This window comes from Gouania willdenowi, chromosome 4 (genome assembly GCF_900634775.1).
Source record: "Gouania willdenowi chromosome 4, fGouWil2.1, whole genome shotgun sequence".
NCBI lineage: Eukaryota > Metazoa > Chordata > Actinopteri > Blenniiformes > Gobiesocidae > Gouania > Gouania willdenowi.
Genome location: NC_041047.1, coordinates 27076396 through 27098052, shown reverse-complemented (window position 1 = coordinate 27098052; position 21657 = coordinate 27076396). Strand labels below are relative to the sequence as shown.

At 41.0% G+C, this 21657-nt stretch overlaps 1 protein-coding gene across 1 annotated transcript; it reads right to left on the bottom strand.

Annotated features, from left to right (window-relative positions):
• Positions 1 to 375: 375 nt before the first annotated feature.
• Positions 376 to 1561, bottom strand: LOC114461732 (granzyme-like protein 2). Its single transcript, XM_028444030.1, has 5 exons — positions 1437 to 1561; positions 1186 to 1342; positions 994 to 1120; positions 651 to 872; positions 376 to 540 (listed from the first exon to the last, which is right to left on the bottom strand). The coding sequence occupies exons 1-5, from the start codon at positions 1486 to 1488 to the stop codon at positions 376 to 378; spliced, it is 723 nt and encodes a 240-aa protein (XP_028299831.1). The 5' UTR covers positions 1489 to 1561.
• Between the last annotated feature and the right edge of the window lie 20096 nt (positions 1562 to 21657).

The window sequence follows — 21657 nt, the reverse complement described above, 5'->3', positions numbered from 1 at the left end:
TTTTATTCTCAGAAAACAAACTGGTGGTCTTTTTAGGAGGTGTGGAGTCCATCAATAAATTAAGACAAATGCATAACTGTCAAACACTTTTATGGCTTTTAATTTTATTTTGTCTGTGTGTGAAAATCCAATGTCAACACTGTGTGTGCAGATGTTTAGGAAATATCCTCAGAAAAGTTTTAGAATTTTTTCATTGCTTTATTGTCAGACATTTGCAGAACGGAAGGGGAAAAAAAGGTGTTGATACAGTTTCACATCCTTTTACATTGAATATGAAGCTGCAACAAAAACTACATACTACTATTAAAGATAAAGTACAAACAACTGCTCTTAGATCTTCTGTATGATCTAAAGGAGAGGGTTTTATTTACTCATTCAATTGTTTTCATACTGTTTTCTAATCCACTCAAGTTTGTCACCTATCTTAGTGTACAGATGGAGGGTGGTTGAATTGCATAACTGGTAATTGCTAGACACCACCCCGTACACTTTCCATACCATTTTCCTATTCTGGCAGACTAGCGGACCACCAGAGTCGCCCTAGAAGTAAACACAAAAAATGAAAACATTTTTGTACCCAGTGATCAGGAAATGATTCATGAATGAATGAAGACCAAAGTGAATTCACGAGACATTAATATTATACCTACCTCACCAGGTCCTGCCCATCCTGTAGAGCAGTACATGTCTTCCTCATCACACAGCGTGTCGTTAACCATCATCACATTGACTTCCATGAGTTTGTTAGACAATGCCGTGGAGTTCTCCGTTCTTCCCCAACCAGACACCAAACACCAAGAAGGCATGTGGTTGAACTGGCCAGCCAGAAGAATGGGTTTTACCTTTTTGTCAATCGTTGCTTTACGGCTCAACTTGAGAAAGAAAAAATACAAAAGGAACTATGTTTTATCAAGTAAAGTAACTAACTTGAAAAGTCATCTCTTTGACATGAAAGGAAAGAGACAAACATGTATGGAATGCATAATGTCTTACCTTGAGAAGCATTATGTCATTTTTTCCCATATGGTGGTGTTTGGGGAGGAATTCTCGTATTACTGACAATATCTGCACTCCTTCTAATTGTGGATAGACTTGAAGTCCTAAATAAACCTTGTAGGACCTGAAATATAATAATATAATTTTCATATTTTGACACCAACAATGACAAATTAACAAAACACTGACTCTGCTTGGCAGTGGGCTGCAGTCATCACAAAATCGCTCTTTATCAGGAAACCGCCACAGTATCTGATAACCTTCCCAGAGTGGAGTTCCAACAGCACCATGTATGGTCTGCTGTGGTTCTTAGCTTCGTGGCCTCCGATGATTCCCTCTGCATTGACTGAAAACAAAGCAAGTTTATACAGTACATGACAAAACTGAACATTTGTTTTATAGAACATGCGATACATAGATATACATTTAAAGAAACCTACCCATATACTCTAGGATGAGCAGTGTTACTATCAGTTTAAAGCAGATAGACATGATGTGATCACGGTCCAGCTGAGCTAATACAGACCAGCAGTTTACTGTTTCATCACTGACTGATGCAGGCTTTAAGTACTCCCTTGCATTGGAGGGAAGAGGAAGTGATGAGGTTGAGAGTCTATCATGACACCAATCTTTAAAAAAAAAAAAAAAAAGCTATCTGTTACTATAGTTACTAGGACGTGTTGAAGAGGTTACTATGACACATAGACATAAGTCATTGTAGGGTTATGCTTATAACATGGCAATGATGTGTCAGGATGGATGTTGCTTTTGTTTTATCATGTTAAGGACATACATATTACATTAGAAGAACACAATAATAAGCCTGTTTATGGTGAGAATATTAAGTGTGCCTAAACTTAAAAGGTTAACCAAGTCCAAATCCGCATCCAAATTTTTTTCAGCTGAAAACAAATGCATTTAAGTAAATAGTGTTGGTGATTGATCCCAGTCCAAATCTTATCATTTTAATCTAAATATTTCAACCTGATGTATTTTGTTGTAAGAATATGGAGTGACTGCCCTCTATGGGTTGAAACCTGGCTATTACAATCAAATTTTGCTATTGGCTGAGAATGGTGGTTTGTGACGTTTTGGTGGTTTCTTGCATCACTAACCACCACTGTTGGCCCTACCCCTTCAAAAATTGAGCACCTGTGGACTCGGTAGGTAGGATTGAGAGAATTGCGACTGGAGTGCTATAGTGAGTATTGAGTAGGTGGTTATCATAGCATAGATTGTTCTTTGGAGATTTTATAGCATAGACTGGACGTGTCCGCCTATAATCATTTTTTGAATTACGCCCCCTCCAAGTGGCACGTCAGCCAAAACTCAGGGTTCAGTTACTCTTTAAAGTAAAGATTAGCAACTTTAGCAAATCAAGTAGGTGATCTGGGACCTTTCTGTGTGGAGTTTGCATGTTTTCTCTGTGGTGTATTCCGAATTCCTCTCACTGTCCAAAGTGTGTTTGTTTTTTTGAGATGGCCCTGGAACAGAATGGGGCACCCGGACCCTCACCCTGCACTGAAAGACACCAACACAAACCATTGCACAAGCTCATGTTTACACATCTGTATTAGAACAAAACACTGCAGTTTTAGAGGGAATATTCATCGATAATAAGGATAAGATAATCAATGCCAGAGTGCCACATATTATACTGTCCCAAATGTACAGCATACATCACTAAATATAAGTGTAGCTCTGTCTGGATCTCTGAATACTAGGATTTTTTGGAATCTCCAGAATATCCTGTTCGTCTTTTCCTTCAGGACATCCAGTCCCTGTAATGCAGGGGTGTTTAACTCATTTAGATATAGTTTGATATCCAGTGGGCCGCTGATTTTAGCGATTTCAACATTATTGTGCCCAAGTTTGCACTTCCACATGTAAATGTTATATCCATTCAAGCAATATATGACAGATGTCACCAAAGGTTAGCGCCACATGTAGTGCAATCTTTAGTTTGACAGCAATGCATGGTTTAGTCTTGCAAAAAGTAAAATATTGTATTTTTTTATATTGCGTAATTGTGAAAATCTTTCGTGTAATCTTTTGGGGAATTTTATCCTGAATTTGTGATAAAGAAAACGATAGTCATGTGATATAAGCAACTGAATTTTTGGTACTTTACACAATGATAAATGTTTTCTCTATACGGGCTGAATTGGATGCTCTAAAGGGCCGGTTTTGGCCCCCGGGCCTTGAGTTTGACACATGGGCTCTAATGCTTTCTCCCGCCTGATAGGCGAAACAGCAGCTGGTCTTGAGTGGAAACAATGTGACTGACCGCAGGCTGGAGCCGGCTTCAGTTGTATCAACAATTCCAAACACATCAAAAGTTCCTCTAACACACACCTAAACACATTTCCACAAATCAAAGAAAATGTGGAGCAAAACACTAAAATATGTAAATAAAAAATAAAAAAAGAATAAAGAATAAAATCAAAGAAAAAAGCGGGTGCTAATGCAAAACACTGCTCCAGAATCAGCACGTCACATCACACCGAAAATGTCTGTTCGTCATCGGATATATTTAAAAAAATAAAATTGATCTAAAAATTAATCTTCATGGTGTTTTTTCTTTCTCAAATGAATATACACATCTGTTCAATGAAAATGAACAGAAAACACAAATGATGTTAAAGACGTGACTCATAAACATGTTTTGATTTTGAAGAGGTACTGAGAACTGTATCTTTACTTTTCAACAGTGGATGTCGGTAATGTTTTTCTGTATTCACCTACCAATGAGACGATAGATAGATAGATAGATAGATAGATAGATAGATAGATAGATAGATAGATAGATAGATACATACTTTAATGATCCTTTACAGGAAATTATGCTGTTACAGCAGCTCACACATAACAGGGAAACATCAAATCCATACATAGAGTTATCATTAACATACCGACATGAATAAATAAAAAAGTGCATAAAAATGTGCATGGGTGGATATCTTAATCTGTGTGCATTGAAGAGTCAAATAGCAGCTTGGACAAACGCCCTCCTGAAGTGCTAAGATTTGCACTTTGGTGCCATCCAGGGGCGGAGCTATGGGGGGGCTGGGAGGGCGGCAAATGCCTCTGAGGCCCGGATAGGAGGTAGGACTTAAGGGAACTGGGCCTCTACCACGGCTCAGGGGAGCTGGAGAAGGCAGGCACCCAATGACTTGTCCCCAGAGGCGCATCACCCCATCATGCAGATTTATACCGGGGTTATGAAGACCCATTTTGTGTGACGTATGCATACTAAATTAGGTGCATGCACTTGCAGGCTCAGTGCCAAACAACCAGAGGACTGCTGAGGCGATGGTGCACGGGAGCAGATGGAGCGCTATCTCAGTCTGGATCCAGTAAAAAGTGACCATAAAAAGCTGTAAATGGACTGATATGCAGACGTGGGACAGTGAGGAGGAGACTTAATGTAGAGATGGAAACTCATCTGTTTATCAGAATACGCAAAAATACACAGAAACCTTCCTTAACAAGAGTACAGCAGCCCGCCTACCTGCCCGTTCATAACAGCTATAATCATCTAGAGACTTAATGCTTTTAGGTTTTCTTTCGTTTATACACTGGGTTTTTCTATCAGATATGTATAAATGTCTGGCCAGTGAACATCAGGCCAGCAGCGCACATCAGATGACCACTCGTTTGCTGCATGGGTCCCAAAATCGTGCACCTGTACTAAAGTGAGTTTCCTTAAATAAGCAGCCACATCCTCAGGTGATAAGCTTTCTACATACTACAAACTATTTACGAGCCTTAACAGCGGATCATTCATTTTTCAATTTTTCAAGCGTCACATAATGTAAACAACATGGTCTCTGCACAGAGTATGCGCCCGCACGTCAGTCACTAGCCCCGCTCAGTCTCCAAGTTAAAACTCATTAAAAACCAGTTTCAGGAGCACAGTGGGACAGCTAGGAGAGACCTTGCCATGATGTCCATAGAGAATGAGCGAGAAAAAAAAATGGACGTACAGAGCATCGTGGACGAGTTCGCAGAGCGTGAGGCTCATCGTAGGCCCTTCAAATAGAGGTGACTAGGCCTACTTCATATTGATGTAGTGCTTGTGGACATGTGGGCCGCTGTGCCAGTTTTACTAAACTTTCTAGCTACAGGCTCTGAGTTGAAATGGTTAAGGTGGGTGTCAAAATAATGCGGTCGCTATCCATGGTGTTTAGATGCTTTGAATTTGTGTTAGTGATACGGGTGTAACGATACACATAAATCACGGTTTGATACGTACCTCGGTTTTGAGGTCACGGTTTGGTTCATTTTTGGTACAGTGTGGAACAAAATGCAAAACATAAATTTGCTTGTTGTTTAATCGAAACTTTAGTAAACCAACAATGTTTTTAACATTATACAGAACATGAAAATAAAGTAAAAAAAGAAAAATACAATACTATTGTAAAGTGCTGCCTGGTAATAATATTCTCAAACAAAAAAAATACATTAAATATTGTAGAAATAAGCTCACAGCTTGTTAACAGTTTTTGACAAACAAAAAATTACATCCCAGTTCCAGCATGTAGCCCTTGGTTTAGACCTTCATATTTTTGGCCAGAAAAATGTACTTGTCCACATTGTCTATAGTAAGTGCAGAACTGCAAAATATGAATTTGCTGTCAGGTTCTGTTGAGTTTTTCAGTTATTATGTCTCTTTGTTTATTCTGTTTGAGTCTGGCCTCCTGAGTTTAACTCTTGTCTGTGTTTCAGGTATTCCTGCTTGTGGCTCCACCCCCCAGTGAAGTATGTCTGCTTGGTTGGTGACTGATTAGCTCCCTCATGTTTCCACCCAGGTGTGGCTCTGGCGGGACAGACGGTAAGACCTTTCGATACGCCGACTCCACGTGACTCTTCCAGTCTAGTTTGTCATCCAGCTGCACACTAAGGTACAGTATCTATGGCTGGAAACTACTTCCACCTTGGTGCCTCCGATGATAATGGGTGTTGGATGAGTTCCTCTCTTTCCCCTCTTTAAATCCACAGTCACCTCTTTTGTTTTTGTGGTGTTTAAAATGAGACGATTGTGCTCACTTCAGTGTACAAACTCCTTGATGGTGTTCTTGTACTCCTCCTCAACATCCCATCTGATCAGACCTACAACTGCTGTATCAACAATGTAATTCATGCACTCTTGAATCTAAATATATTTTTGAAAGGCACCTGATGTTTGATTCATTTGAAGTTTGTTTGGGCTTGTTTTAGGGCAAAGATGGTGGATCTCAAAGCCAAAGCAGATTCAAACTTCTAAAATCGACAAAATGGATGTAAAACAAGAACAATTTTTAGTTACCGGTATGCACAATAAAACTTGAACAGATTCTCAGACTGGGTCGGCCGAAATAAGATCAATTTAATTAAAATGGTATCCCTGCTGCCCATTTGATTTTGAGGTTTAATTAGCCAATAGAACATTCTCACTTGATAAACTCCTTGGAATATAATAAATACAATAATACATGTAAATATTTCATATATTTGCATAACATATTTGCATGTGTCATCATTTTCCCATTGAATTGTTTCTGGAGTTCAATTGAAGTAAGAAGCGTGTGTGTCAGCAACATGTTGCGGAAAAGCCTGACTGCAGTTAGCAGGAAATGGTAGATTGGCATCACAAAATATATACCGCTTCCTGCCTAATGAGGAAGCAGAAAATATCACCTACTGATTATTGCTTGAGCGTGGACTTTTTTTAAATTCATGGTTTTAACACGTGCTTTTTTTAGGTGTCTGTACTTAACACGTTAAACACTTCAAAAGTTAACAATCAAATATTTTTTTATGGCTGAAGTCTATCCCAGTTTACTCTTTAAAATTCATTTTAAAAAGTTCACACTCGGTGGGAAAAGCTACACAATTAAAGCTTAGGAAGACAAAGGTCTGCAAAAGATTGACCGGGTGGAATTTTATCTCCTGTTTTGTTTTGTCTGTATATGAACAATTTAATTTAACACATGAGCTAAATCCATATCTGATTTGCATTGCTTTAGTGAACCATATGCTGACGATCTTGTTGTGTTTTGTCCAAGCAGTGTAGGTCTCCAGGAACTTCTTAATATCTTTTCAAAATATGGTGTGAATTTTGATATAAAATAGAATGCAACTAAAAGTGTTGTAATGATCTGTAGGACTAAAGAAGATAAAAATGTAAAGTTTCCTCAGTTTGAATTTTGTGGCAATAACTGGAATGTTTGTAACAAATATAAATATCTTGAAAATGTTATCACTGATGATCTGTTGAATGATGTATGCACAGGCTAATATGCTTGTATGGAAGGTTTGGTGCTTGTAGAGCTGATGTTAAAAAAAACACAAAAAAAAAACACATTGTCTAAAGCAGAGGTCACCAACATGGTGCCCGCAGGCATCAGGTAGCCCACATGGATCATGTGAGGTGTCCTCAGGAGCTCTAATCACTAGTTAGTGAGGATGCAGGAGGCATCTTCACTAACTTTGTATTTGACCGATTTTGACAATTAGGATATCAAAACGTGTCAAAAATTCAGCATGGGGTACTTTTGTGATTTGTAACTTTTATCATTTTTTTTAATAATGTTTTTTGTTCAAAAACTTCCACATTATTTTGATTGGGAATTTTAGCATTGGAAGATTTAACGGCTTCAATTTTGAACTTCAAATATTCAGCTGTTTGATGGCTAATGCCAATGCTAGGCAAATACTAATGCTAGACTTATTTAAGATAATTGTATTGCTAGGTTATTGCTAGGCTAATGTTAATGCTTGGTTAACGCTAATGCTAGCTAATGCTAATATTAAGTTAACGCTAGGCTGGTGCTAATATTAGGCTAATGCTAGCAAATGTTAATGTTAGGCTAATGTTATTGTTAGCTAATGTTAGTTAGGTTAATGTTAATGCTAGGCTAATGCTAATGCAGTGTTCATTGACATGGGCCAGCACCTGCATCCCCACTTGCATTTTCTTCAGGAAATGCAAATATTGTTATTACTTAGTAGAATTAAATACTGCTGCATGTGATAAAGTTTTAGTATTAAATTACTATGTTTAAATGTTTATTTTCCGTGAAACATTGTGACAAATGTTTTTAAGTGTTTCAGATTTGGTGTATGTGTTAGGTCCCTGTGTTTTGCCTGCTCTGCCTCCCCCTCCCTTTCTGTTTGTTTCCAGGGCTGTGTGTGTCAGGGGGCGTGGCTGGCTCCTCTGCTGCTCCTGGAGTCTCACACCTGGGTGTGATTAGCCAATCAGTGGGCTTTAAAGCACTTGGGCTGACTCTGCTTCAGTGCCAGATTATTCCATGTCTCAAATCCCGTCTACAAGCCTGCCAGCCAGCTCCCTGCTACCACAGCCATCTACCCTTTTTGGAAATAAATCTTTTTTTTGTGCAAATCCTCCACTTCTCAGTCTCTGCTTTGGGGGTTCAACTACCTAACCCTAACAGAATAATCTGGCCAAATATGGACCCCGCAGAGGCTGAACGCTTCAAAAAGGCCCTCAGTTCACAGGGTCTGAGAGTTGGACAGCATGAGACGGCTCTTAAAGAAATCATGGATGCCATTTCTAGACTTTCTACAAATGTCTCAGAACTCAACAATCAGGTTGGACAAATGGCTACTCACCTGACCTCAATCACCGCACCTGCTCCAATTCCTGCCCAGGCTTCTGCTCCGCCACCTGCTTCAGATCCTGCCTTGATTCCGGCTCCACCACACAACCCACCTGCCCAGCCCCGTGAACCATTCATCCCCACTCCGTCTAGGTATTCAGGTAAGCCAGGGACATGTAGTCAATTTCTTCATCAGTGCATGATTGTTTTTGATCAACAACCATTAACGTATTCTACGGACCAAGCTAGAGTAGCTTTTATAATGAGTCTGCTAGCTGGGAAGGCCTCTGCTTGGGCAGTGGCTGTAGCTAACAGTGGCTCAGTAGTTTGTCAGTCTCTTCATTCATTTACCGCTGAGATGCGTAAGGTGTTTGAACACCCATTACTGAGTAAAGGGGCTAGTAGCCGTCTCCTTTCTCTACGCCAGGGTTCAGGTTCCGTTTCTAGCTACTCTATTGATTTCCGCATCTTAGCTGCAGAGTGTGGTTGGGATCAGAGGGCCCTTCAGGGGGTATTTCTTAGGGGCTTAAGTGAAGAGGTCAAGGACGAACTGGCAGCGCGTGATGAGACTGACACTTTAGATGAGCTTATATCTTTAGCCATAAGATTAGATGACCGACTGCGAGAGAGACGTAGGGAAAGGTCAGGCAGACGTAGTTTTTTCCCCAACTCAAGACCTTTTCAAGCTGCCCCAGTCTCTCCCTGTTCTGCAGAGCTATTCCCTGCAGGTCCTGCTCAGAGTTCTACTCCCGTCTTCCCTGGGGAGCCCATGCAGCTGGGTAGGATTATCAGTCCAGAGGAGCGTCAACGTCGGTTGGATCAACGCCTCTGCATGTACTGTGGTCAGGCAGGACACATTCGGGCAAACTGTCCAACTCGGCCAAAAGAGGTTGCTCATCAGCCACAGGGGGGGTCCTGGTGAGCCACACACCCACTGATCCCTCCACCCGACGTATTCAGCTTCCAGGTACTGTCATCATTAACAAGGACTCTTTTCCTCTCCTCGCCTTAGTCGATTCAGGGGCTGATGACAATTTCATTGACTGTTCGTTTGTTTCCCAGTGCAACATTCCCGTGGAGCCCCTCCCTAGTCCTAAGTCTGTTTTTGCCTTAGATGGCCGGTCGCTTGCCACTGTGACTCACCGTACTGTTCCGGTGTCCCTCCTTTTGTCTGGTAACCATCATGAGACTGTCTCCCTTTATGTTCTTGACTCTCCTTCAACCCCATTAGTTTTAGGTCTCCCGTGGTTAAAGATGCATAATCCGCACATAGACTGGTCCAAGTTATCTATTATCAATTGGAGTCTGTTCTGCCATATACACTGTCTCCATTCTGCCATTCCCTCTACTAAAACACACTATGAAAGCCCTAAGCCTGTTGATCTTTCATCTGTTCCAAGTGAATACCACGACCTCCAGGAGGTGTTTTCCAAGGACAAAGCCGTATCATTGCCTCCTCATTGACCCTATGACTGCAGCATAGAACTGGTTTCAGGTGCACCTTTACCCACTAGTAAACTCTATAATCTTTCAAAACCAGAAAGGGAGTCAATGGAGACATATATCACTGAATCGTTAGCTGCAGGACTGATTCGGCCCTCTTCCTCTCCTGTGGGTGCTGGGTTCTTTTTTGTGGACAAGAAGGACAAGTCACTCCGCCCCTGTATTGACTTCAGGGGTCTAAATGACATTACTGTGAAGAACAAGTATCCTCTCCCTCTCTTAGACTCTGCCTTTTGTTCCTTGCAGGAGGCTTCTATTTTTACTAAGCTGGACCTTCGCAACGCTTATCATTTAGTTAGGATTAAAGAGGGAGATGAGTGGAAGACTGCCTTCAATACTCCCTTGGGACATTTTGAGTATTTAGTAATGCCCTTCGGATTGACTAACGCTCCAGCAGTTTTCCAAGCTTTGATTAACGATGTTTTAAGAGACATGTTAAACAGATTTATTTTTGTTTATTTGGACGATATTTTGATCTTTTCTCGCACACCTGAAGAACATATCCAGCATGTTAGGCTAGTCCTTCAGCGCCTTCTTGAGAACAGACTCTACGTTAAAGCGGAGAAATGTGATTTTCATGCTGTTTCTGTTCAGTTTCTTGGTTTCGTTATTGAGAAAGGACAGATTAGGTCCGATCCTGCCAAGGTCGAGGCAGTAAATGACTGGCCCACTCCTACAAGTCGCAAGCTTCTACAAAGATTTTTAGGGTTTGCTAATTTTTATAGGAGATTTATTCGCGACTACAGTAGAGTCGCTGCACCTTTAACTCGACTGACATCTGTGAAAGTCCCCTTTGTTTGGTCAGCTGAAGCAGAGGCTTCTTTTGTTCATTTAAAGAACCTTTTCTGTTCTGCACCTGTCCTCTCCCATCCTGATCCCACAGCTCAGTTCATCGTTGAGGTTGATGCATCCGATTCTGGCGTCGGTGCTGTCCTCTCCCAGCGTTCCACTTCAGACCACAAGCTCCATCCCTGTGCCTTCTTTTCCCATCAGCTCAATCCTGCGGAGAGAAACTATGATGTGGGCAATCGTGAACTACTGGCCGTGGTTCTGGCGCTGAAGGAGTGGAGACACTGGCTGGAGGGCTCGGCCCAGCCTTTTGTGGTATGGACTGACCATAAGAATTTGTCTTACCTTCGTTCTGCCCGCAGATTGAACGCCCGCCAGGCACGGTGGGCACTCTTTTTGGGTCGATTTAACTTCACCCTTACCTACCGCCCAGGATCAAGTAATGTCAAACCGGACATTCTCTCTCGAAGGTTTTCTGCACCGGTGGAAGATAAGTGTGGGGAAATTATCTCACCCGCCTGTATTGTTGGTGCAGCCAGTTGGGATGTGGAGAGGGACGTTCAGGAGGCTCAGGTTGGTCACCCCACACCCGAGGCTTGTCCACCAGGTCTCCTGTTTGTACCCCCTTCTGCTCGGTCTAAGGTGCTTCAATGGGGACATGACTCGAAGTTGGCATGCCATCCCGGATTCCATCCAGGACTACGTCGCTGCCTGTTCTGTCTGTGCACGCAGCAAAGCCTCTCACCGTGCTCCAGCTGGGCTGCTCCGGCCTCTCCCCATTCCTCGTCGCCCGTGGTCTCATATAGCAGTGGACTTCGTTACCGGCCTGCCGCCGTCGGGAGGTAACACTGTCATCTTAACTATTGTGGACCGTTTCTCTAAATGTGCACATTTCATTCCATTGCCTAAATTGCCGTCTGCCCTCGAGACGGCCAATCTGCTTGTTCTGCATGTTGTCAGACTGCACGGAATACCCCAGGACATTGTTTCTGATCGAGGTCCCCAGTTCGCCTCCCGGGTGTGGAAGGTCTTTTGCCATGCCTTGGGAGCTTCTGCAAGTTTGTCGTCAGGATTTCACCCACAGACCAATGGCCAGACGGAGCGGGCCAACCAGGACCTTGAGTCGGCCATGCGATGTGTCACAGCGCGTTACCCAGCCTCCTGGTCTACACATCTTCCGTGGATTGAATACTCCCATAATTCTCTGGTTTCATCTGCTACGGGTATGTCTCCGTTCATGGCTGCTAATGGTTTTCAACCCCCAGTTTTTCCGTCCCAGGAGTCAGTGGTTTCTGTTCCATCCCTTCAACACCATCTTCGTCGGGCCAGGCGGGTCTGGCAAGAGGTCCGGGCCGCCCTCTCTCGGACTGCCGCTCGGAACCAGAGGATTGCCGACCGCCGTCGGTCTGAGGCCCCGGACTACAAGCCTGGTGACAGAGTTTGGCTCTCCACCAGGGACCTCCCCCTCCAGGTGGATTCTCGTAAGCTGGCCCCCAGATATATAGGGCCTTACGAGATTGATCGGGTGATCAATCCTGCTGCGGTGAGACTCATGTTGCCCCAGTCTTTGAAGGTTCACCCGGTGTTTCATGTGTCGCTGCTTAAACCGGTGGCTCTGAGTCCTTTCAGCCCTCCAGCCGAGCCCCCCCCTCCCCCCCGGATCATTGACGGTGGTCCTGCCTTTGATGTGAGCAGGATTTTGGATGTACGGCGTCGTGGGCGTGGTTTCCAGTATCTGGTGGATTGGGAGGGCTACGGGCCAGAGGACCGTTCTTGGGTGTCCCGGTCCTTGATCCTGGACCCGGATCTACTCCGGGATTTCTACGCCCTGCATCCTGACCGGCCTGGGAGGACGCCGGGTGGCGTTCATTGAGGGGGGGGTACTGTTAGGTCCCTGTGTTTTGCCTGCTCTGCCTCCCCCTCCCTTTCTGTTTGTTTCCAGGGCTGTGTGTGTCAGGGGGCGTGGCTGGCTCCTCTGCTGCTCCTGGAGTCTCACACCTGGGTGTGATTAGCCAATCAGTGGGCTTTAAAGCACTTGGGCTGACTCTGCTTCAGTGCCAGATTATTCCATGTCTCAAATCCCGTCTACAAGCCTGCCAGCCAGCTCCCTGCTACCACAGCCATCTACCCTTTTTGGAAATAAATCTTTTTTTTGTGCAAATCCTCCACTTCTCAGTCTCTGCTTTGGGGGTTCAACTACCTAACCCTAACAGTATGGTCAGTGGTATGTGATATCTAGTGTGATATACAAATATATAAGATATATTTTTAAAAACAAAAGGTGGATTTTACAAAATGGAATCCATCTGAGTTTCTGAGAGAGTTTGGAGAGTTTGGCTCCTTTTGTCGTTGACTGCGGCTTCCAATAATAATGCCAACGTAATCCAATTTAGCGTTAAATCAGGAAAATGCCAGAAATCAATCAGCAGAAGACCCAATGTCATAAATTCCAATCTAGTGATGGATGTCTTCCACGTCCTCAGGACTTGGGGACTCTCCCATTGCCCATCCTTCTAGTAGAGAGATTTGACCAAAAGCAAAGAAAGACCAGATAATCAATTCCATGATTAAATTCAGGATTGGGATGCTGATAAAGGCTCTTGTTAGATTAAAAAAGACAAAAACAAGACAAAAGAGCCACAAGCAGGGAAAAGGAGGGAGCAAAGGAGAGAGTGTCCGTCTCCACTGAGAGCAAGGAGGGAAAAAAAAAAAGTTTTAAACCTAAAACTGTAAAAATTAAGTGTTAAAGAAGTGCTTTTCAAACTTGTAGCCCGTTGGACTACAGTCTGGCCTGCTACAACTACCCCATCATCAGTGGTTGAAGAGTTCAAGGTGGCTAAGTGCAGGGTTGTGATGATGTATCAAGATGCCAATGATGAGAAAGTCAGGGGTGCAGGTGTCACAACTAGATCAGGATGCAAATGGGCAGCTGATGCATCAGTATCATAAGCAGTAAGTGCATTGAAGCTGATGAACATCATTTGGAACTCAGCCTTAGGGGGGCAAGGACTCGGATTCACCCATTTCCAGCAGTGGGGTAAAGCAGACCCAAGGCAGAGAAGTGAAATTATCGGGAATGAGGGAGGACCCGCTGTGCAGGCTATGTGGAGGGAGAGGAACCATGGCGCACATATTGGCAGGGTGCTTAGCCAGGGCAGATACAGATGGCACCATGATAAGGTCCTCTGTGCACTGGCTGACACCCTGGAGTGGGAGAGACTGAAAAAGCGGCAGACCAATGAGAGACCTACATCTATGCAGTTTGTCTGGGAAAAGCAGAAACCTCCAGCCCCCAAGAAAATCAAGAAAGGCCTTCTCCAAGCAGCACAATCGTGAGAAATTAGAGTGAACCTGGGCAGGAGACTAGTCTTCCCCCAGTTTGTGCAAACACCTCTAAGGCCCGACTTGGTCTTGTGGTCAGAGGAGTCTAAAAAGATCACCCTGATAGAACTCACGGTCCCGTGGGAAGAGGGATGCAAGGAGGTATACAAGAGGAAGGCATCTAAGTACCGGGGCCTTGTTGAGCAGTACAGGGTGCTGGGCTTTCGCGGCACAGTCTGTGTGGAAAACACTCACAGCTTTGGAAGTAGAAAAAGACAGCTGTTCGCAGGTTGGGTGACGCAGCAGAAAGAGCATCTTATTGGTTTTGGAGTAGGTGGGAGGAATTGTGCAGGGGCCAGGAGAAGACGGGCAGTGAATAGCCATCACTGTCGGACCCGCCAACTAGAGGGTGTTGTGGTTTAGGGTCGAAACACCCAGTGAGAGTTGGACACCACCTGATGACATCTTCTACTGGTCGAAAGCAACATTCATGCAGAAATGGCTGTAATACGTAGCATCAATGATGAATTCAGCAGTACCTATGAAGTAGCTCATGGTTTCAGAAAGGTCTGTGACTCCTGGTTTAAAGCATACTGTACTGGATTATATACAGCACACCTATGGTCAAATTATAAAAGAGCCAGCATAAGGAAACTCAATGTAGCCTACAATGACTGTTTCAGGATTTTATTGAAAAGGCCAAGATGGGAAAGTGCAAATCATCTGTTTGTGTCTGCAAGGATCAAAACATTTCAGGCGTCCATGCATTGTTTGATCCACAGATTTATTTGTCGCCTTGATCAGAATAAGAACTTTATCATCATGAGCCTGATAAGGTTAAACTCAGCGCCATATGGTACCAGTCTGAACTGTGGAGACATTGGTACAGCTGTCTGCAGGGGTGGAATGGCCATCTGGCATATTGGGCATGGTCCCGGTGGGCGGTCAACCCGAAGTGGGTCAGTCTGATCCGTCACATTTTGTTATTTTTGATGAGCAAAAACGTGGCAAGAAAAGAGTGTGAAATGACTAAAATGGGCCAAAAGCAGTCAAGAATAGCAAAAAATTGACAAATAAAGAGAAACAAAGTGGTATGTAATGGCAAAAGGTAGCTTTAATGAGCGAAATGAGGCAATCAATCATGAAAAAGGGCAAAATGAGGCAAACAAATTTGAAAAAGGTCAAAAATGTGGAACAAAAAGAGACTAAATGTAGGGTAAAAAGGAAACAAATGGTATTTTCAAGGGTAAAAGTTAGCTTATTTGGATGAAAAGTGGCCAAAGAATTTAAAGAGGACAAAAATTGGATAAAAGTGTCCAAAAAGAACTTGCAAAAATTGAGAAAAAACAGGAAAAAAATGGGTATTTATTGGCAAAAAATAGTTTGAGCCTGAAAAAAGTGTCAGAACCATTAAAAAGGGGCAACAATGGGAAAAAGGAAGTTGTAAAACGGCTGAAGAAAATATGTATAAAGGGCTTAAAAAGTGTCCCACATGTCGAACATTACTTAATAATGGCCTCTACACATGGTGTCCGCTGATAATGTAGTGGGCTGGTCTGGACAGAAAATGCATGGGCTGAATTTTTGTCCCCCAGTTTGTTGTAAATTGAGGTGCTTTTCTTTTCTTTTTCTTTTTTTTTAATTCTGGACTAAGAGTCTGCAATAAAGATGATTATTGAGCTCAATTCGCTCCACTGCCATGAACAATATAAAACAAAACTACTTCAACTACTTTGACATATTTTTTCATTCTGGAAAATGATCTGTTCCTCAGTGTATGAGTGTATTCTCTTTATTAAGTAAAATGTGTTGATACCCTTTGACCATTGATATTCTGTTTATAGGAAAAACAAAAAAAAAATTGTTGACTAACCTCAAATCATGTTCGTGCAGCTGTGGTTGAAGTGTGATCTTACACAACATCCTGTAGGTGCATGTAGGGAAATAAAGAGTACTTTTCATCTTGTTTTTTGGCTCAAGTACCCTCATGTTCTTATTTCTGAATCCAAGTCCCCCCTTTGTACGACTACAACATTTTGCTTATAGAAAAATATTTAAAAACCACTATAGAGCATAATGATGGAATGAACATGTGATAACACATGTGAAAGAATCTCATTTTGTAAATAAGTGGAAAACAAATAGTATTTAGTGCGGTGGTTCCTAACCTTTTTTTTTTTTTTTTATCTTGACCCCATTTTGGTATCAAGAATTTCTCCCCAAAGACTTTTTTCTAGAATTTTTTTTTTATTATGTTTGAGCTCAGGTATTTTTTTAACTCCATTTTAGTTGAACTACATTTATATTTCACAAAATGAAAGTATAGAACAACCGTTGTTTAAGATTGTGTGTTGTTTTAATTTATAATAATAATAATAATAATAATAATTTCTAAATTTCAAAACTAAATTTAAATTTTTCAGAAATTTAAACCCCATTTAAACCCCAGGTGACCCCAAGGTTAAAAACTCATTTAGTGGCTCCTGAATAGATTGATGTCCACAGTTTTTTTTTATTTCATTCAGACTGACAATTTAGCCAAGAATGCCTCCAAAACTGCCCCTGTTTGTTGTCAACAACTTGTAATTCTCTGGAGCGGAACGCTCTTTACAGGAGCTCCATGGTGTCGCTGCCACTGCCCCCCGCACACACCACCGTCTGTGTGTGAGGTGTTCGTCACGGCTACCTGAAGCTCCCGTGCTGCGATACATCATGGACCGCTACCCGACAACCATCCAACAAAGGGAATCGATTCAAGTTCCCCCGTCAGATCCATCCAAAGTTCCACAAACACAGGGACAGAGATGAACCTGTAGCAACGATTATGAACTAGAAACTCACCTAAAGCTAACTATGCTAAGCTAACCCACCGACACACAGACTGGGCTAAGAGCTAATGCTAACCACTCCATATAAGGCCTAGGCCAAGTAAGAAGATTAAAAGAACAAGTCTTACTGTCATAAAACCACATTTAACACCTGTATGGAAGGATAAAAGCTAAACATCTCACACGTTGTGAAATAAATGTAAACATAAATATTAATGTCACTATTCATTCGTCCCAATTTGTGAAACGCAATATTTTTTTATTATATTTCACGTGTTCACAGACAATGCTGGTCCCATTAGACTAATGTAACTATTGAGATTATTACATCTGAATATACTGAATGATTAAATGTGTCTACTGTTGATGTATTCAGATTTATTTGTGTTTGTAAGGAGCCTCTTTACACTAAGTTGTGAATGTTTTGCTTTTTTTCTTTTTTTTTTTTTTATCGTGATTTTTATTGTTATCGTGATAAATACCAGAAATTATCGGGATAATTTTTTTGTCAATATCGCCCATCTCTAGCCATTGTGTACCCCTAGGGGTACACGTACCCCCATTTGAGAACCACTGCCCAAGAGTATTTATTTATTTAGCCATTCTCCCGATAGTCTGGAAATCTACATGAATGAAAATGGAAATGTGAATGGTGGCCAGGAGGTGTGTTTTACGTTGTAGTGCTCCTATTATGAGTCCGATTACATTTATTTCGTGTTGATTACATTTAATCAGAGACTTTATGCTAAAACAGGGTGTTTTCTTACATTTACAAGGCCAGCATTCAATGCAGGAGTTGGGGCAAATTAAACAAAAAACAAGTGTGAAGCCTCTGGGACAGAGAGTTGATAATTATGATTGCATTCTCTTCACTTTTCACACTTTCATAAAGTGTGATAGCTTGTAAAACCTGGTAGTTAGTTTTAATGTTTTTGGTTCATTTAATATTTTCAACATCAGAGTAACTTTACCTATGCTATGCCATGTTCCTGTCATTATACAACATCTGTATTACATGCTTCATTTATGATAGTTCTTGAACATCAATGTGCTAATCCCATTGGCTGCTCTGAGGTGAGACAATTGTTTCAGTGTGGAAAGCAAAATCCCCATGTGGACGGACACATTATTTACAGGGAGGCAATTTATTGTTGAATAGAATAGAATTTTATTGTCTTTTTATTTATTAACTTTATTTGTGATGGCATCATATCAGCTCAACAGGAACATCGATGACTGATGATCTACTTTTACTAAGTAATTAGGCTAGTGCAATTTGGCATTGTGGGAAAACACGTCCCAACCTAAATGGGATTGCACCTTTGCTTTTCTTAATTTTATTTTATTCATATTTAGTTTTAATTTAATTTAATTTAAGTTTGGCATTGTAATCTGCTTAAAGGGCTGAACATGATCATCTTTGTGTCCTTCGGTCTCAAAATTGCATTGTGCCTTTGTCTTTTACACTTTTTTGCCAGCTGTTTGTGTTTGTTTGAGATAAGTAAATAAAATAAAAGAAAAAAAAGACAACATTGTATTTAGTGCATCCGTACCATATTTTCTTTGGCCCTATTCTGCGCTGCAGCTTTCAGCTTAAGAACCTGCAGGGATTCAAAGATTTTACAGTTGATTTCTAAGGTTCTACATATGCTGGCCCTATTTTTCTGGCCTACTGTAGCCTCAGATTCCCTCCTGATCATTTTGATTTGTTTTCCAATGCTTGCTTACACTGTCACTAGCCCCAACTTAGTTTTATCATCATGTTTACTCATAGTTTTTGTGCTGCTTTGAAGGAATTTCAAACCAATGTATTCAAATAGGAAGTTATTTCCGTCACTCTAACCCTAAACCAAACAACCCCTTCTTATTAGCTGTAATGCATGAGTTAGTGAAGTGCCAAGGCCTCCATCTTTTACAGGGGTGTCGTGGACCAAGCAGCCAAGAAACAGGAAACAGATTTAAAGTAAAAAAAATAAAAAAAATAAATATGGGTTTTATTTTCTCCAAAAAAGAAACTTGAACAAATCATGGTATTAACACAACTAACAGACCTCCAAACTAACACACAAGGAGAGACTTATATATAAATAAATAATTGTATTTGTACAAATGTATGTCTTTTATCACATTCTACCTAAACTGCCGCTTTCGTACAAACTTTTTTTTATCAATACATCATACTCATGTCTAATAGAAATAAACCAGGGAAATTGCACACGCTATTTTACTTTGCACCCGCAAACATACCCCTTTATAACACTACAGGGTATGTAAACCTATTTGTACATCCAACCTTCAAACACATACTCATTTGGTCATAATTGACAGCTCTACTTAAGCTCCCACTATATAAATACATATACTTCAATGTGTGGCTGTAACTGTCACAAGGGGCATGTTTTTTTTTTTTTTTTTTCCATCGGAAGCATATTTTCATTCCAAGCAACACAAAAAAAGAGGACATTAATTAAAGTGACAGTTTTTCCATTACCATTGAGCTGGGATTGCACTGACGACAGGACTCAGTTCATCAGTCAATCAGTGTCACGTTTGTTTTTTAAAACTGCATTAAAGAGCTATACATGAATTATACTGCATGCACTCTAACTAACACACCATTTTTGTTTTCTCCAAAACATTGTGATACTCCACTCACTCACCGCACACACATAGGGAAAAATGATCTTATATAAGTAGCTTTGACAACAGATGACTGACGACTAATTGTGGTGGTTAAATACTATTAGACAGATTGTCTATATAATAAGACAAGATCCAGATGTTAAAAAAAAAAAAAAACAATATTACCATAGGATGGTACGGAGGAAGGGATGGAGGGAGCCATGGAAGGGAGGTACTTTATTCATCCCGAAGGAAATTGAATTAAATTGAGTTCTGATGAATTGTTTGTGGTAATCCTACAACACCCAAAAGCTTGCTTGACTGTTTTTTGTCTCTATGTAAAGAGTAAAAATGAAAAATTAACTCAGAGACATTATTTAGATTGCATAATTGAATAAATAAAGGTTGTTAAGAAAATAGAATATCACCTCTTAAAGAAAATGTGGTTTCTGGCTGTGTTTTATGACTTTGTGCAGTGGTTTTTCATGATGTCAGTTTTAAATTCTGTAGGTTCACTCGACCCTTGGGCAACAGTTTTAACATTTAACAGTTCAAAAAGGGCTAAAATGTCTGTTTAAAACAAAAAAAGCAAAACATTAGCATTGTGATTTTATTCCAGTTACATCTTAGAATCACACACTGAAAACAACCAAGGCATCTGTCCTTTGATGCGTAAAGCCTTTTTTTCGACCACAAGAGAGCAGTGTTGCTGAGACGTACTCATTGATAAAAGCAGCTCCATGGCAGCAAACCATGCTAATTTAATTATGTGACATTTGAGGAGATTTTGTGTTCTTTGACTAGTTATTTTATCCTTTTAATTTATTAAATTATTATCATTTTATTTGTATTTTTTCAAAGTATTGCTAGATCTTGAATTATTATTTAACATGTACCCTTCTCTCAGTGTAAGCAACAAAAATAATTGTGTGCTTAAAAAATTAAAAGCACAACATGTCTTTTTAATTTATTTGTGATTACTTAATAACATCCATCCATTTATTTTCAACCCCGCTTGTTCCTGTTTTCATGGTTGCGGGGGTCCTGCTCACACTGGGCGTACACCCTGGACAGGGAGCCAGTACATCGCAGGGCAACACTCAGACAGACAACCACTTACACACACATTCACTCCTATGGGCAATTGAGAGACTTTAATCAACCAAACAGTCATGTTTTTGGTGGTAGGAAACCGGCACTTAATAACAGTGAATATAATTTTAGTATTAGATTATAGAATACCAACTTTAAACCAATAGCATTCCTCCTGCTATTGGTTTAAAGCAGACAGAGACCACCCCAAACTCTTTTCCATCCTTACAGATACAGACTGCAGTTATTCTCAGTGATATGATTTTTACATGGTCACACTCACCACAGTAGAGTAACACTTAGCCACTGTTAGAGCATACATCATTTGGCCTACAGTATATATTGTGTTATATATGAGAGCATATAGACTGATTGAAGCTGAGATAGGGATAATGATCACAATAAGCTGCACAGCTGCTCATGAGACACTGGTGACAAACATTGACATGAAATAAGCTCAGACACACACACCAGCTACACTCCCAGCATGCAATGCATTACCATTCATTGTTGCTGCAGTGACTGTGTTCTTAGGATAAGTTCAAACAAACATAACTACTACTGTTAAAAACTTGGAAAAAGTCCTGTTGTGCAATGTATGTCCATCATTTCAGTGTAAGCAAAAGTTCTGTATCCAAAGCTTTGTAGGTATTGATTGGTTAATGGCTTTTGTAAATGTCATACGTATCAAACTCATGGCCCGGGGACCAAATCCAGCCCTTTGGAGCATCCAATTCAGACTGCATGATAAAGTAAAAATGACATAGAAAACATGAATCATTGTGTAAAGGAAACTCAACAATATTTGCAGGGGCTCACAGTTTTCCCACTGCTTATATCACATGATTGCAGTCATTTTCAATTGTTAAACTGTTGGAAAAAAACTAAAAATTCTTACAAAATCC